Here is a 17351-nt window from a genome sequence, read left to right as displayed (position 1 = left end):
TTCTCTCTCATATCTTGGTATTTGCATGCGGTTTCAGAGTTTCCTTTGCATAGATAACAGTTCTCTGTCGATGGACAGTCACTGGTTCTGTTTTTCCAACAGATCCTGCCTATGACATTTTTAAAAATATATATATATTTTATTGATTTTTCACAGAGAGGAAGGGAGAGAGATAGAAAACTATAAACGTCGATGAGAGAGAAACATCGACCAGCTGCCTCTTGCACACCCCCCACTGGGGATGTGCCCGCAACCAATGTACATGCCCTTGACCGGAATCGAACCTGGGACCTTTCAGTCCGCAGACCGACGCTCTACCACTGAGCCAAACCGGCTTTGGCAGATCCTGCCTATGACATTTTATTAAGAAGGCAAGGTATTCCCTATAATTCCATTTGCTCAGAGACATCCATTTACTTCCTGGTGAACATCTCCCTAACAAGCATTTTTACAGCACTTGTGTTCTTGCATTACATGCATTTTCCATAGAGGTTTATTTTATTTTGAGGAAATTAGTTTTAAGAACATAGACTTAAGATTCACATAAATCCCCTCTTCAGCACTTCTGAAGCCTAGAGACCATGAAATAATGACTGCACCAGCCCCAGGTTCCTGAGTACAAAGGAAAATAGGACCTGAAGGTGGTGTGGGAGTTTTAAATATATATAGTCGAGCTTAATGTTGGCCCTGACATGGGTAAACTCTACCTGGTAAGTTTTCTTTTTAGTTAACATGGCATTAGTTAATGGTCAGGGCTGCAGTTATTCTGCCATTATGTCCTTGGACATTTCAGCTGTCTCCAGTTTTTGTTTTTGTTTTGTTTGTTTTTTAAATATATTTTATTGATTTTACACAGAGGAATTGAGAGGGACAGAGTGTTAGAAATGTCGATGAGAGAGAAACATCGACCAGCTGCCTCTTGCACACCCCCCACTGGGGATGTGTCCGCATCGAACCCGGGACCTTTCAGTCCGCAGGCCGACGCTCTACCACTGAGCCAAACCGTCCCGGCCAGCTGTCTCCAGTTTTAACACCATTATAAAACAGCACCATTATAAAACAGCGTTGTGATGAACTTTATGCAGGAATGTCTATTAGGCCAGATTCTTACTGGGTCAAAGGGGCCCTTCTACTCAAGACCGGCTATTTCCTGTTGCCCTTAGTAAAGATGGCGGGAGGCGGGAGTCTCGCCTTCCGGCTGCATCTGATGCCCTCCCTCAACATGGCTGCCTTTGTTCCCGCCCCTTTGGTTTCCTCATATCGCGTTACTCAGCTACTCAGCAGCAATGGCGGCGGCGATGGCGGCTTCACGCAGATTCCGCGACCTGCCGCTGCGGCGTGAGTCACCGGGGTCCTAGAAGTCATGTGACGGGGAGGCTTTTCTGGCCCAGCAGGGTCCGGTCCCTTTAACTCAGGGATCGAGCGCCTCATCCCAGGATTCTCCAGTTCTACAAGCCTGTGTCTTACAGTGGGGTCGCTGAGGGCGCTCCGTCCCTAACCTGGGGTCAGTTCCACAACCGAGGGTCTGAAGTGGTTCTCACATCGAGATCGCTGATAATTGCACCCCTAATCTTAAAACTGCATTTACCTACACTGAGATATCTAAGGGTCCCGTGTTCCCCAGTCTAGTGTCACTGAGATTTTGTGCCCTCTGCTCTTGAAGGTGCTGTGGACCCAATAAGGGGTCATCACAGGCTCTTCCTTTCTTTGTCTCCTCAGGACTGACAGCCCCCACCCACCTGGGTCTCAACCTTCGCCTTCGCCCCATGAGCTCCTCTGCACAAGATGAGGCCTCCAGAGCAGCCCCCAGTGAAGCCCCACACCACAACTATGAGTCCCTTCGGGTGACAGCTGCCCAGAGACACATTCTGCATGTGCAGCTTAATCGGCCCGAGAAAAGGAATGCCATGAACAAGGCCTTCTGGAGGTCTGGCCTACAGATCCTGGAGGCCTACCTGCAGGAGGAGGCAGAGGCTGAGGGATTGGCTCGGGGTGGGGTATGGGAGACAGTTGGACATGAAGGTAGGGGATTCCCACCCCAGACACAGGCTTTCCTCACTCCTTGACCCTCCACAGCGAGATGGTGGAGTGCTTCAACAAGATAGCGCAAGACGCTGACTGTCGGGCTGTGGTGATCTCTGGTGAAGGAAAAATGTTCACTTCAGGTATGAGATGCTCTCCATCCCCTCCTGCCCCCCTTACCTCTAGGTATAGATAAATGCTTTTTTTTTTTTTTTTTTTTTTTTTTTTTTTTAATGCAGCAAAGAAAGTAAAGGTTTATTTACACCCAAAAAACAGGTTAGCTAATAGTTAAAGACCTGGCTCCTGGATGGCTTCCAGGGAATAGGTCATACAGGGGAAAAATCATTAATCATGATGACTCAGGGAGTTAAGGTTTCGGTCAGGGTCATGGTCTCTACTGATTGGTAGATGATTGGGTAGGGGATAGTTGATCCGTGCATCTGGTCCTGATGTCAGCCATGATGTGGGTTGGCTGCTTTTCTGGGCCTAGAGCTGAAACACAACTGAAGTCCAGATATTATCTCTAGTTTGACAGAAACTGTCTCTGTGATCAGTAGACCTGAAGCTTTTTCATAGGATTATTTGGTGCCGATCAGAACCTCATTGCCCTGAGGGCTTAATGACTAAGGGAGTGGTACTTCAAGGGAGAAGAAGGCAGGCGAGTCAGGGTGCTAGATGAGGCCAGTTTGAATCAAAAGGAAAGAAAGGAGAGGTCATAAGAAACTTCAAAATGAGCCAAAACCGATTTAGCTCAGTGGATAGATCGTCGGTCTGTGGACTGAAAGGTCCCAGGTTCGATTCCGGTCAAGGGCATGTACAATGGTTGCGGGCACATCCCCGGTAGGGGGTGTGCAGGAGGCAGCTGGTCAATGTTTCTCTCTCATTGATGTTTCTAGCTCTTTATCCCTCTCCCGTCCTCTCTGTAAAAAAATCAATAAAATATATTTAAAGAAAAAGAAAAGAAAGAAACTTCGAAATGAAGTTTCTATGTGGTTATGATCCCCCACTCCCTTTCTTTTGATCATTTCTAATCTTGAGGAATATAGGGCAGCTGGCTAGGACTATAACCATTCTTTTAAACTCTATATCTAGTAGTTTGCTTGCTTCCATTTCATTTAGTTGTTTTTTCTGGAGATTTCTTCTGTTCTTTCATTCGTGATGTTGCTTTGTCTTCACATTTAAAAATATATATATTTTATTGACTTTTTACAGAGAGGAAGGGAGAGGGAAAGAGGGTTAGAAACATTGATGAGAGTGAAACATTGATTAGCTGCCTCCTGCACACCCCCTACTGGGGATGTGCCCACAACCAAGGTACATGCCCTTGACTGGAATCGAAACTGGGACTCTCGAGTCCACAGGCCAAAGCTCTATCCACTGAGCCAAACCGCTTAGGGCTATCTCCACACTTTTTGCTGCTTTCCTATGTTTGTTGCTATGTTCGAGGTAGAGTTGCTATGTCTCCTGGAATTGGTAAATAGCCTTGTGTGGTAGATGTCCTGTAGGGCTTCCTCATATTTCAGATTTTTGGTTTGACTCTTGGGTACATTGATCTACAATTGAGTTTCTGTATATTCTTTATTTCAGACAGTGTATGCTTAATTTATGACTGGTCCTTTTCCTTTTTTTTTTTTTTTTTTTTTTTTTTTGCATTCTCATTAATGTCATTGAAGGTCTCTTCAAGTTTCTTAGAAGTTTTTAGAGTTTCTTGAGTAACCTTATAAATGTGATTCTGACCTCTGTGTTGTCCAGTAGTTTACATTCCTCCATCTTTCCCATTCGTGACATGCTTCTGTGTCTCCACATTTTGGTTGCCTCCCTGTGTTGATGGAGTGACTTTGTGTGGTAGGTGACTATAGGGGCCAGTAGCTCAGCTTCCTCAATCACCCGAGGTGGTTGTTCTTGGTACACCCCTTTGTGTGCTGAGTGCAAAGTCTTGGTGTAGTTAAGCCTTGATTGGTACACTGGGAGGAATTGACCTCTAGGCCAATTGGCTGTGAGGTCCTGCTGTGTCTATAATGGAAGAACTGCTGTGCTAGAGACAAGCTTATGGTGCAGGCCTTGTTTCAATGGGGCTTTGGTGCTCTCTGAGTCCGCCTCCCCAGTGTGTCACTTATGGATGTGAGGAGTTGAAGTCTGGTGTCTCACACTGACCACTAGGTACACTGGCTTCTGGATCTCCAATGGGGTACAGTTCAGCTACTGTCTGAGGCCACCCTGCAGGAGCTACAGTGAGAACCACAGTCCTGCTTGGAGCTTGGAGCTGTCTGCACCAGGTTGCAAGTTTGCTAGGTTAAACTGCACTAGAGAAGGCCATTCATATGAAAAAGCCGCTGCTTGGAGCTTGGGTGTGTTTGTAGATTGTGCAGGGCTGAGTCTCAGGGCATCACTAGGCTATGGCATGGCAAGCCATCCTCACTTTCTGACCCAATGGCAGACAGTCTAGCTTCTCCCTAGATACTGGATTTCTCTCTTCGGGTTGAAGAAAGCAACACCCTCTGCCAGCTGGGATCTGCCTCCAGCCCGTATCGCACATGTGCCCCTGCACCTCCGTTTTTCAGCGCTTCTGCCCTGAATGCTCCTTTCTCTTACAGTCTAGTTGTAGAGGTTCCACTCAGCCAGCTTTCCCGTGGTTCTGGGTGATAGACATTTTGTCTTTTAGTTGTAGTTTTGAAATTGTTGTGCATGGCAGCAGTTTAGATGTTTACTTACGCCGCCATCTTTGACCTCTCCACAAGTCAGAAATCTTTATGTGATGCCTCACTTCATCTCACAGATGACAACTATGTGCTCTGGTTGGACAAGATACAAACAGCTACTGGACAGCACAGGGAAGATTATAAAGAGAGTTGTCACTTAAAGAAAGGTCCTGGCACTGAGGCAGTTACCAGTTTTTAGAGCTTTTAGTCCAAGGCCAAGCTAAAGTTGTGCTTGTAGAACCAGAAGACAGAGTCAGAGTGGTGCCAGCTGCTGAAAGTAAGGAAGTAAATTCCACAAAGGAAAGGAGACAGCCAGAGAGGGGAGCTCCAAATTCTGTATATAAACTTTGCCCAAATTTATTGCTGATTATGCAGCTCAAAAGATTTAAAAGCTGATTCCAACTAAGCTGATAAAACAGGAATCTCTTTGGAGTTCTATAGTAGGATCCAAAGTTTCCACAACATTTTTCAATATCCGAATATCTAGGATACAATACAAAATTTACTCAAAATACAAAGAAAAATAATTTTTTTTTTCAACAGACCTATTTTTTTTCCAAAAGAAAAGATAAAAAACAGAGGTTGACCTAAAGGTGACCCAGATGTTGAAATAAGGAGACGAAGATTTTAAAGCAGCAACTACAACTAAGCTCAATGGCACAAAGAAAGATATACTCATAATAAACAGAAAGACGAAAGTTCAGCAGAGAAATGGTAATATATATAAAGAACCAAATGGAAATTTGAAAACTCTAATCTTCATTATCAGAAATTGTAAAACTAACTGGATGGGCTTAGCATAATAGAGATGACAAAGGAATCAGTGGATCTGGTCCATGGGAATTACCATTTCAGGAACAGACCTGAGGGACAATCAAAAGATCCAAGAGACATGGAACTGGGAATCAGTTCATGTGTGTTGGGTAATTACATGAAAGCATGTTATTATAACACACTTTAGTGACAAAAAAAAAAAAAAAAAAAAAGATTCTCAGAGGTTAAGGACCTTAAGTCATGTTGTCATGCTCAGTTGGACTAATTTCTGAATTTGAATATTTTATTTTATTTAAAAAAATTTTTTTTAATTGATTTCAGAGAGGGGAAGAGAGAAACATCAGTGATGAAAGAGAATCACCAATCGGCTGCCTCCTACATGCCCCCATACTGGGAATCGAGCTCACAACCCAGCCATGTGCCTGATCTAGAATTGAACCATGACCTCCTGGTTCATGGGTCAATGCTCAATCACTGAGCAACACCAGCTGAGCTGAATTGGAATGTTTTAAATTAAAATGATAAAAGGAGAAGTTAGAATCTGCTGACAACCCTATTTAACAAGCATTGCTCATGTTGAAACATATTTTTCTCCCTACCTCAGCCGAAGATATTTTCCCATTGATTTTTATTTTTATTTATTTATTTAATATATTTTATTGATTTTTTTACAAAGAAGAAGGGAGAGAGATAGAGAGTCAGAAACATCAATGAGAGAGAGTGGTCGATCAGCTGCCTCTTGCACACCTCCTACTGGGGATGTGCCTGCAACCAAGGTACATGCCCTTGACCGGAATCGAACCAGGGACCCTTCAGTCCACAGGCTGATGCTCTATCCACTGAGCCAAACCGGCTTCGGCTTCCCATTGATTTTTAGAAAGTGGATGGGGGTGGGAGGTGGAGAGGGAGGGAGAGAGTATAACAAGAAAATAGTAATTGATCATATAAGTTCTTTTAAATCTGCTTTGCTGGAGTTTTATAAGGAATCTCCAGATGACCTTTAGCCTCTAGGGCTAGAAGCCAAGCCATATAGTTGCCACCAGCATTTGCTTGCAATAACTATTGATTTGGGTGAATTCCTCAGGTTCTCAAGGTTCTCTCCTTGTTGCCTCCCAAGAAAGCAACCTTTGTTCCTTAGATGAAAAAACTAATGTGAACCATGGAAGTAGGTACCAGGCCATTTTCCAAGGGGCTTTTATCAGCTTCCAGATTCAATAATAATTCCTTAAAACTTTCTGGTGACATCTGAGTCAGTGCATGTCTATGTAAAAAATGACATTCCAGCCTTAGCCGGTTTGGCCCAGTGGATAGAGCATCGGCCTGCAGACTGGAGGGTCTCAGGTTCAATTCCGGTCAATGGCACATGCCCAGGTTGTGGGCTCAATCTCCAGGAGAGTGTGTGCAGGAGGCAGCTAATCAAGGATTCTCTCTCATCATTGATACTTCTATTTCTTCTCCCTTCCTCTCTGAAATAAATTTTAAAAATATATTTTTTAAAATGACATTCCAGTCAAAGTCTTAGTAATAAACCAATTTATAATTTGTCTTGTTATAAAAAGAACATATTGCTCTAGCCAGTTTTGCTCAGTGGATAGAGTATTGGCTCACAGACTAAAGGCTCACAGGATTTATTCCAGTGGCACGTACCTCAGTTGCAGGCTTAACCCCTGGCCCCTGGTCGGGGCATGTGCAGGAAGCAACCAATTGAAGTGCCTCTCTCACATCAATGTCTCTCTCTCTCTCTTTCTCTCTCTCTCTCTCTCTCTCTCTCTCTCTCTCTCTCTCTCTCCCTTCCCCCTCCCTCCCTCTCTCTTTTTTCCTCCCTCCCTCTCTCCTCTCCCCCTTCCTCTCTCTCTAAAGTCAATAAAAATATATTTTAAAATAAATAAATAAATAAAATAAAAAAGCATGTACTTGAGTGAGGATTTTTTTAAAAGTTCTTAATCAGAATGAAGCTTGTATTCAGAAAGTCATCTCACTCCTCAGCACTCACAGCACCTAGTTCTCCAGGTTTCTCCTCAGTGAAGAGGGTCCAGCCCACCTTTGCTCTCCACCATGTTGGAATAATATGCAGGCATCTCTTGGAAGACCATGAATCCCAGGCTGATGTTGTTCAGTGGTTAAAGCGGCAGCTCATCACCAAAAGGTTACAGGTTTGATTTCCTGTCATGGGCACATACCTAAGTCAGAGTGCCCCAGGAGTGTAGGAGGCAACCAATCAGCATCTCTCATCTCAATGCTTTTCTCTCTCTCCTCTTCCTCCCTCTTCCCCCTCCCTGCCTTCCTCCCTCCTTCCCACTCTTTCTGAAAAGCAATGGAAAAAATATCCTCAAGTGAGGATTAACAAAAAAAAAAAAAAAGCCGAAACCGGTTTGGCTCAATGGATAGAGCATCGGCTTGGGGACTGAAAGGTCCCGGGTTCGATTCCGGTCAAGGGCATGTACCTTGGTTGCGGGCATATCCCCAGTAGTAGGGGGTGTGCAAGAGGCAGCTGATCGATGACTCTCTCTCATTGATGTTTCTAACTCTCTATCTCTCTCCCTTCCTCTCTGTACAAAATCAATAAAACATATGTTTAAAAAAAAAAAAAAAAGGAAATAGCCCATACTTATTGTAGCATTTGTGAGGTGTGAGGTGTCATCGCATTTCACCCGTTTATTCTCCCACAACCCTAGGAGACAGGTTCAGTTTTTATCCCCATTTTACTAGTATATATGCTGAAACTCCAGCCCAGAGGGAGGACGAAATGCCCAGTTCTCACAGGTGATAAGTGGTAGAGCCAGGATTTCTGACCTGGAGCTGCCTGGCTGCCGAGTCCCGCCGATACACCCCTAAGTGACTGTAACCCAGGATTACAGTCTGGACTGACACGCTAGTTCAAAGCCAGGGCTCTGGTCCCAGAGCCACTCCCACTGTGCCTCCTGCACACCCCCCACCGGGGATGTGCCCGCAACCAAGATACATGCCCTGACCGGAATCGAACCTGGGACCCCTCAGTTCGCAGACTGACGCTCTACCACTGAGCCAAACCGGCTTCGGCTAATACATGGAAAACTTTTTTGATGGAGCTTTATTTGTGATTATGAATAACTTCATTATGATTGTGAATGATGCCTGGAACATTTCAAGATTCTCAGGAGAATGTGATGGCGGACTTCACTGCAGGGCGTGGTTCTTAACTGTGGAGGGGAACACCTTGCCTTCTGGTCGGGGCCCTTACTTCACAGGGTTGTAAAAGCCAGTCTGCAGGTCCAGATAGTACAGGTAAACCAGAAAAACCAGTGGAGGCAGGGATCACAAGGTGCCAAGCTGGGCTTGTCTGGCAGTAAGTGTGGCTCCCATGAGTCACTCGGACTTCTCAGACATGGCGTGGAAGAAGCGCTCAGACTGATCCAGGTTCTGGCCTCTACTGAAATGGAGTCTGTAATAGCCACGTGTGATGCCCTAAGTGCCAGGCACCGCTTAAAGCTTCGTCCCCTTGAAGTCTTGCAGCCTTATCAGCTCTCAGCAGGACTTTACCCTCATTTTACAGATAAGAAACCCAAGGCCCAGAGGATGAAGTGACCTGGATAGGGACACCAGAGTCCCATCTATTTATTTAAATATATTTTATTGATTTCAGAGAGGGAGAGAGAGAAACATCAATGATGAGAGAGAAGCATTGATTTGGTGCTTCCTGCGCGCCCCGCCCTTCTTGGAGATCGAGCCCACAATCCGGGCTTGTGTCTTTGATGGGAATCAAACCTGGAACCCTTCAGTCCACAGGCCAGCACTCTATCCATTGAGCCAAATCAGCTGGGGCCAGGGGATCCCATCTTAAGCATATTTAACTTGCACACATTCATCGCTACCCTGAGCCAACACTGCTGTCTCATTTAAACAAGCTGTGGAGGCAACAAAGTCTGAGAGGGGGTGGGTGTATATGGAAATGATTTTTCAGGTTTGTTAACCAAATTGCAGAGGACAGGCAGCAGGACGACTGTGACTAAGCTGAGGAGGAGAAAAGTGAAGGATGATTCTGCCTAGAACGGTCCCATAGCTCTATCTCAGAGTAAAAGCCAAAGTCCTCCTCTGGCTCAGAGACCCCACACTGCTGGCCCGGTCACCTTTCTGACCGTGACTCTTCCCACTTCCTTCTTGCTCATTCTACTTCAGCTACCCTGCCTCCTCCAGGTCCTCACACAGACCAGGGGCATTTCTACCCCTGGCTGGTCCTGACATTTGGAACTCCTATCCCGGATGTCCCTGTCTCTTCTCCACATCTTTTTATTTTATTATTATTATTATTTTATATATTTTATTGATTTCAGAGGGGGAAAGGGAGGTAGAGAGAGATGAAACATCAATGATGAGAGAGAATCATCAATTGGCTCCCCCCCCCCCCCCCCCCCCCCCCCCCCCCCCCGCCAACTGGGGATCAAGCCTGCAATCCAGGCATGTGCCCCTGACCGGAATCAAACCCGGGACCCTTCAGTCCGCAGGCTGACGCTCTATCCACTGAGCCAAACTAGGTAGGGCCTTTTCTCCATATCTTCATATCCATATTCAAATGTCACCTTTCAGTGAGTGGGTCCCTGGCACCCAATACAATACTGCAGGAGTCCTCACTGCACACCCACTTTCTTTCTTTTTTTTTTTTTTTTATGTTTTTAAATTTCTGAGTTCTATTTTATTTATTTACTAAATCCTCACCTGATGCACACCCACTTTCCATTCCATTGTCCTTCTTTAGTTTTAACATTTATCATCATCTGACAACATGTGTTTTTGTATGTGTTTGTCTTTCCCATAGACAGCTCTATGAGGACAGGAATTGTCTGTATTGTTCACTTACTGAGCTCCTACTGTGTACTAGACTTTGTTTAGCCAGTGGGATACAGAGGTGGACAAAGACAAAATTCCCCGGCTCCTGGCACTGTCATCCTAGATGGGAGAGGGGCACTAAGGGAGATGAGCACATTTTGCGGTAGCAGGGCCGGCACTAGGCAGAGGAAGGAGGTGGACGTGATGGCTGCTATTTAGCCAGGAAGCCAGAGCCGGCCTTTCTGAGGAGATGACTTTCGAGCTGATGGAACCTGTCTTGGGATCAGAACAGGGGGAAGGGCTGTTCTTCGCAAAGGGAACAGGAGGCCCAAAGGCCCCGAGGGGAATGTGTTGTGTTGTTGGAACAAACTGTTGGAGACGTGTGTGCCCAAAGGAATAGGTTGGGAATGATTTTTGGGCTCAGCTGGTAAGGTATTGGCAAAATCTTGCATTTTATTCTAAGTAAGTGGGTTGGGAAGGCAGAAGAGAGGGCTCTGAAGTGTCTACACGTTCCCCCTGGCTGTGTGTGGTGGCAGACTGTGGGGCAGATGGTAGCCAGAGTGTAGGGGTCATGGAGACTGACAAGTGGGGCAAAGGTCAGGTTTGGGATTGTCTTGCAGTTGGAGCCCCAAAATTGCTGCAGCTCAGGAACCACTAGCAGCACTGACTCGATTGCTCAAACCAAAACCTGACTGCCAGGCTGTCTGGCATATGGTGAAAGGCATGACCTTGGGCAAGTGACTTAAATTCCCGTGCCTCAGTTTTTCCCATAAAGTGGAGATAGTAAGAGGACCCACCTCATGGGGTTGTTGTGAGGGAAAAGTGAGTAGTAAAAATTAATTTTTATTTCACCATCCCTTGCTGAGCCCTAGGTGAGTTGCTTTCTCTACTGCGGTGGTTTGAGGGTTCAAATAGGCTGAGCCTAGGTTCTTACGTCTAGCGGGGGCAGTGGAGGCTACATGAGCCTCCTCACACCTCCCACTAGGGATCGACCTCGTGGACATGGCTTCAGACCTCCTTCAGCCTCATGGAGATGACGTGGCTCGCATAAGCTGGTACCTGCGTAACCTCATCTCCAGATACCAAGAGACCTTCAGCGTCATCGAGAAGGTGACTGGGGGCTGGGAAGGCATGCCTTCTGTCCTTCTCTCCTGGGCCAGCCCTGACCCCGCCCCTCTCGGTTGCTCCTAGTGCCCCAAACCCGTGATTGCAGCCATCCACGGGGCTGCATTGGCGGAGGTGAGTCTACAACCCCCATCCGGGAACTCATTCTGGCTGTGTGCCTGTTGGCTGCCGCCCTTCTGCCTCAGCCAATGGCCTCCAGCCTCAGATCTGTTGCTAGTTGGATTTTGTACCAAACTGCAACCCCCTGGGGCCTAGGCGGAGGGTTGGTCCTTGCGGTTTTTTAGCGCCCAGGGGCTTCTACCTCCCAGGTGTGGACCTCGTCACCGCCTGTGACATCCGGTACTGTGCCCAGGATGCTTTCTTTCAGGTGAAGGTGAGTCATCCTCCCGAGCTTCTGCAGAGTGGCAGTCAGGGCAGAGCAGTGGCAGTCAGGCTAAGGAGGTGAGAATGAGGAGGGAGGGCCTGGAACGAGCCCAGACGGCTTCATGGAAGAGCTCATCAGAAATGACCCTAAGAAGGAAGCTTGGTCTGGAGGAATTAAAGGGTAGGACATGCAATCCAGGTGAGGTCAGGAGTGGGTAAAGAATGGGGACGGGGCAGGCTGGGGACGCTGCGTTGTGGAGTCAGAGCCTCAGAGGTGGGAGGCAGGATGGAGCCCATTGGTGCAGTAACGGGGTGAACCAAGCACGATTAGGTTAAGAAGCCCTTCACGCTGGAGAGAGACGTGGCAGACCCGGAAGAATTGAGATGGCCGAGGAATTGGAAGGTGGACTCTGCCTGAAGGGATCTCCTTTGGGAAAGAAATGGAATGGGAGGAGCTTTGAGTGAGGGCTGGAGTGAGACCTCTGAATTTCACTGGCAGAGACCAAGAACTAACGGGATTGCTCCCGCAGGAGGTGGATGTGGGTTTGGCTGCTGATGTGGGAACGCTGCAGCGTCTGCCCAGAGTCATCGGGAATCAGAGGTGGGTAGGGAACCCTGGGGGAAGGGACCGAAGGGCATCTCCGGACCTGGGATGACCGCTGGCCCCTGATAACCCTGCCCTCCTGCAGCCTGGTCAACGAGCTGGCCTTCACCGCCCGCAAGATGATGGCCGACGAGGCCCTGAGCAGCGGGCTGGTCAGGTAGGCTGCGGCGGTGCTGGCGAAGAGCTCAGGGCAGCCAGGCCTGGGTGGGGCTCTCTGGGTCCCTGTGAATTCTTATTCATGGATTGCACGGGGCTTCCTCTCTCTGAGTGGTCAGTTCTTTATTCTGGAGTGTCGTGCCCGGATTGGTTCATTTCATGGGGGGGGGGGGGGGGGCGGGGGGAGGGTGTTTCTGCTTTCTACTGTGATTGGCCACTTCTAATATGGGAGGGAAGGTAGAGAACCCTTCTCAGACCCCCATTCCAGAAGCTCTTCATTTGCAGCCGAATATTCCCAGACAAAGATGTCATGCTGGACGCAGCCTTCAACCTGGCGGCCGAGATTTCCAGCAAGAGCCCCGTGGCGGTTCAGGGCACCAAAATCAACCTGCTCTACTCCCGCGACCATTCAGTGGCCGAGGGCCTCAATTTCATGGTAATGCTCTCCATCTGGCCAATCACAACCCTTCTCTGATTCCAGAACAACCAATCAGAGCTCAGCGGCCTCTGCAGGCCTTTTCCTCTGATTGGTGTGCTGCTATGTCCCCGTTTTTATTGGTCCAACTCCAGTCTTGCCCTATCCTTGCATTATTCTCTGCCCTCTCTATCTAGTCATCCTGGAACATGAGCATGCTGCAAACCCAGGACATCGTTAAGTCTGTCCAGGCAGCCATGGAGAAGAAGGAACTGAAGAGCATCACCTTCTCCAAGCTCTGAGAGCCCCCACGTCCTAGGCCCTGGCCTGGGGTCTGGCATGTGTTTCCTCATCTCCAGAGGGAGAATTAGTAACGATGGTCACCTTGCTGCCTTCTGACCCAGCCTCCCAGTTTGTAACTCATGTCCCACGAACAATAAAGCAAAGTCAAGAGCCTGGTGTCCTTGTTGAGATGGGAGATGAGAAGGAGATGAGATGCACAGTTGGCAGTTGTGCTGAAGGTTGGGCCAATGGGAATGGGAGCCAGGCAGGGAATGGCCATGCAGAGCCGGTGGGTGGGCAGGGCCAAAGAAAGCCTGGCAGGGATGGAGCAAGTAGGGGTGCAGCTCAAGGTCAGTGTTCACCCCGCCTGACCCCCTCTCACTGCTTAATGGGATCTGGCGCAGAAGTCTGGTGAGGGTGCCATTGCTATCTAGCCAAATGCCTCTTTAAGTTTTAGGTTTTCTCATTCAGCCTATCTAATAAAGAGGGAATATGCTAATGGACTGTCACATCCTCACAAAGATGGTGGCGCCTACAGCCCTGCTGGGGGTGGCAGGCCCGCAGCATGGCTGGCTGGGCCCACCCCCAGGCGGGTCCCACTCCTCCGTATGCCTGCCTCCAGAGTCCCCAGTCCCCTCAGCACCCCCAGCTGCTCAGGGCAGGCCCGAGGCGCAGGCAAGCCTCAGGTGTCAATTGCCTAGCCCAGGACCAAACGACTGAACAAGCAGGCTGTGTGGGCCGACCAGGCTGGTGGGGGGCTGTGAGGGGTGACCAGGCTGGCAGGGGGGCAGTTAGGGGTGACAAGGCCAGCAATGGGGGGAGGCTGTTTGGGGGTGACCAGGTCAGTGGGGGGTGCAGTTGGGGGCAACCAGACTGGCAAGGGAGGAAGTTGGGGGCGATTAGGCTGGCAGGGGGGAGCAGTGAGTGGTGACTAGGCTGAAGGGGAAGGTAGTGGGAGTGACCAGGTCAGCAGGAGAGGCAGTTAGGGGCAACCAGGCCAGCAGAGGGGGGTAGTTGGGGCGACCAGGCTGGCTGGGGAGGCAGTTAGGGGTTCCTAGCCGGTGGGGTGGGGGCACAGTTGGGGGTTCCTGGCCGGCGGGGTGGGGGCGCAGTTGGGGGTTCCTGGCCGGCGGGGTGGGGGCGCAGTTGGGGGTTCCTGGCCGGCGGGGTGGGGGCGCAGTTGGGGGTTCCTGGCCGGTGGGGTGGGGAGGGCAGTTAGGGATGACCAGGCAGGCAACAGGTGAGCAGTTAGGAGCCAGTGGTCCAGGATTGTGAGAGGGATGTCTGACTGCTGGTCTAGACAGGCAGTCGGACATCCCCCAAGCGGTCCTGCATTGGAGAGGGTGCAGGCTGGACTGAGGGGAGTCCCCCACCCCTTTCCGTGCACGAATTTCGTGCACCAGGCCTCTAGTGTATATATAATTCCACTGTCCTGGATTTATGTTGGGAATGAGTACAAGAGACCAAACATTAATTTAGTGCCTTCTATATACTAAGTCTTGTTCTGAGCCTTTATTAACTTAGCGATTACTTTAAGGACCTGTGAAGTTGATACTATTAATATCCCCATTTTATGGATGATCAAATCAACAAATTGAGGTTAGGGCACTGACCCAAGATTACATAGCCAGGAAGTGGCTGAGGCAGGGTTTGCACCAGAACCTCTGGCTGCAGAAGTCAGTTATCTAACTCACCGTGTGAGTTACCAAGAGAGAGTCATGGTAAAGGCATGTAGTAGGCACACAATCAATTTAGGTCCTTTCCCAGCACCCAGTCCCTCCCGCCCTTCACTTCCTCCCATTGCCCACCTGTCCTGGGCCACTCCTGCAGCCCTGCCCAACCCAACCTCCCTGCCCTTTCCCTCCCTCTGCTAACAAAGGTCCAGGTAGAATTTTATGGCCTCTGATAAGGCACTGGCAGGGCCAAAGTTCACTAGCACTTTCTCTTTGCAGAAGGTTCTAGAGGAGGGGTTTCTTTTGACCTGAGTCCCCCCAGGCCTGCCCAATGACCCCGGGTTCTGACAGGTTACCACCGAGGCTGGTGAGAGAAGGGAGACCAGAGGGTATGTTAGAAGAAGATGTGAGCCTGGGATGCTCAGAAGAGGGACCCCATGAACCCTGCCCTGCCTGCCACTCCCTTTTCCTCAGGTATAAAAGCCAGCTGCCACCCAGTATCTGCCACCATTTCCTACTCTGCAGCTCTTCTCACAGGACGAGCCACCAGCCCAGCCTCTCAAGATGGCCTTTGTCCCTGCACCCGGCTACCAGCCCACCTACAACCCGGTGAGATACAGGCCCCCTTCACCCAGGCCCGGCTTAGCTCCACCCTGGCCCCGGGCACAAATTTACTCTCACCCTGAACTTCAGAGGCACCCACCGTGCCTCTTGGTTTGATTTACTTAATACTGACCCTGGGGACCCACCTGTCAGGCTCCTATGTCCCCACCAAACTGTCAGCCCTCTTCATCTTCATGCTGAGCCCTCACCCCTCAGTTCCCTCCCCCTTGCTTAAGGGAATACGGGGGTGTGGGGGGTACTTCTCACTGAGGGGGAAAGACTTCAATAAGCAGATGGCCTCCAAGGCCCCTCACCGAACCCTTTCTACAGACTCTGCCCTACAACAAGCCCATCCCTGGAGGTCTCAGCATGGGGATGTCCGTTTACATCCAAGGAGTGGCTAGCGAGCATATGAAAAGGTAAGACCCTCCCCAGGCCAGGCTGGGCGGGGGGCTATTAACAGGGGCTTCTGGTCTCTGACCTTCCTCTACCCTGGTTGGGGAGGGGCTCTGAGCCACCACCCCTGAGGAGTAAAGACCAGCCCTGATCTGGGGAGTCCAGGGCTTGGCGAGCAGATCAGGCGGAGAGTCCGAGGGGCTGGGAGGCGGTTGGGAGGCTCCCCATAAGAGGTGGCCCCAGAGTTGGGCTGCTGAATTGGAATTGATGGGTGCCACAGCATGAATGAAAATCACAGGCTGGTTTGGCTTGGTGCCGTGGTCAGCAAACTGCGGCTCTCGAGCCACATGCGGCTCTTTGGCCCCTTGAGTGTGGCTCTTCTACAAAATACCTCGGCCTGGGCGAGTCTATTTTGAAGAAATAGTGTTAGAAGAAGTTTAAGTTTAAAAAAACTGGGCTCTCCAAAGAAATTTCAATCGTTGTACTGTTTGATATTTGGCTCTGTTGGCTAATGAATTTGCCGACCACTGGCTTAGTGGATACGGGATTGGCCTGTGGACTGAAGAGTCCTGGGTTTTGATTCTGGTCAAGGGCACATGATGGGGTGGTGGGCCCGATTCCCAATAGGGGGCATGCAAGAGACAGCTGATCAATGATTCTCATTATTGATGTTTCTATCTCCCTTTTCCTTCTCCCTTCCTTTCTGAAATCAATAAAAACATATTTTAAACATATATAAATAAATAAGTTAAAAATAAGTAATAAAATAAATACATAATAGCCCTAGCTGGTTTGGCTCAGTGGATAGAGCCAGTAGGGGGTGTACAGGAGGCAGCCGATCAATGAATTCTCTCTATCTTGATGTTTCTCTCTCCCTCTTCCTTCGTTTCTGAAATTAATAAAATGTATGCTAAAAAAAAACACCCATAATAAAATGTCAGATGGTTACAAATGCTATAGAGGCAAATGAGGGAAGGCGATCCGGAATGGAAGTGGGGGAGGGCGTGGCACTGTCCCTTTAAACAGGGCGGCCGGGAAGGCTCCTGGGAAGGGAGCATCTCAGGAAAGACCTGACGGAGGGGGAGGCGCCGGGGACATTGGGAAGGGCATTGCAGGCAGAAAGAGGGGCCAGTGCAGGCCCTGAGACACAGGCGGCCTGGATGGGATAATTGGGGATGCTGGTGTGAGGGGAGTGCTCTCACTTGGGCGTTCACCGGGTCCCCCTGGGTGCAGTGGGCATGGCCAACAGCGGGGGAGGGCGGGAGAGGCTGCATGGACAGAGGAGGGCTCCTAGGGCAGTGCGGCTGTGACTGTAGGTGAGTGCAGGAATCCCGGCGCAGGCCTGTTTGAGGGGCTGGAGGAGGAAATAGGGGGGTACAGGGTGAAGGGGGTCCATGCGGAAAAAGGGAACACCTGTAATCCTTTCAACAATAAAG

At 49.3% G+C, this 17351-nt stretch overlaps 2 protein-coding genes across 2 annotated transcripts in view; both read left to right on the top strand.

Annotated features, from left to right (window-relative positions):
• The first annotated feature begins 1153 nt into the window (after nucleotides 1–1153).
• On the top strand, nucleotides 1154–13414 carry ECH1 (enoyl-CoA hydratase 1). The gene is given in 13 exon segments (XM_084860881.1): nucleotides 1154–1226; nucleotides 1229–1257; nucleotides 1260–1338; nucleotides 1720–1927; nucleotides 2077–2165; nucleotides 11284–11408; nucleotides 11490–11517; nucleotides 11520–11537; nucleotides 11732–11796; nucleotides 12317–12387; nucleotides 12476–12547; nucleotides 12832–12982; nucleotides 13159–13414. Coding segments are annotated over 13 exon segments (1098 nt in total). The 5' UTR covers nucleotides 1154–1168; the 3' UTR covers nucleotides 13264–13414.
• A 1070-nt stretch (nucleotides 13415–14484) lies between these two features.
• Nucleotides 14485–17351, top strand: part of LGALS4 (galectin 4) — a 7144-nt gene continuing 4277 nt past the window's right edge. Inside the window, exons 1-2 of the mRNA XM_084906877.1 lie at nucleotides 14485–15525; nucleotides 15850–15938. Of these exons, the coding sequence (XP_084763003.1) occupies nucleotides 15481–15525; nucleotides 15850–15938 (134 nt within the window). The 5' untranslated portion in view covers nucleotides 14485–15480. The remainder of the gene's footprint in view (nucleotides 15526–15849; nucleotides 15939–17351) is intronic.

The sequence above is a fragment of the Pipistrellus hanaki genome, assembly GCF_964339955.1.
Source record: "Pipistrellus hanaki genome assembly, chromosome: 15".
Taxonomy (NCBI): Eukaryota; Metazoa; Chordata; class Mammalia; order Chiroptera; family Vespertilionidae; genus Pipistrellus; species Pipistrellus hanaki.
Note: the sequence above shows the minus strand (reverse complement) of the source record. Positions and strands in the feature narration are given on the sequence as shown.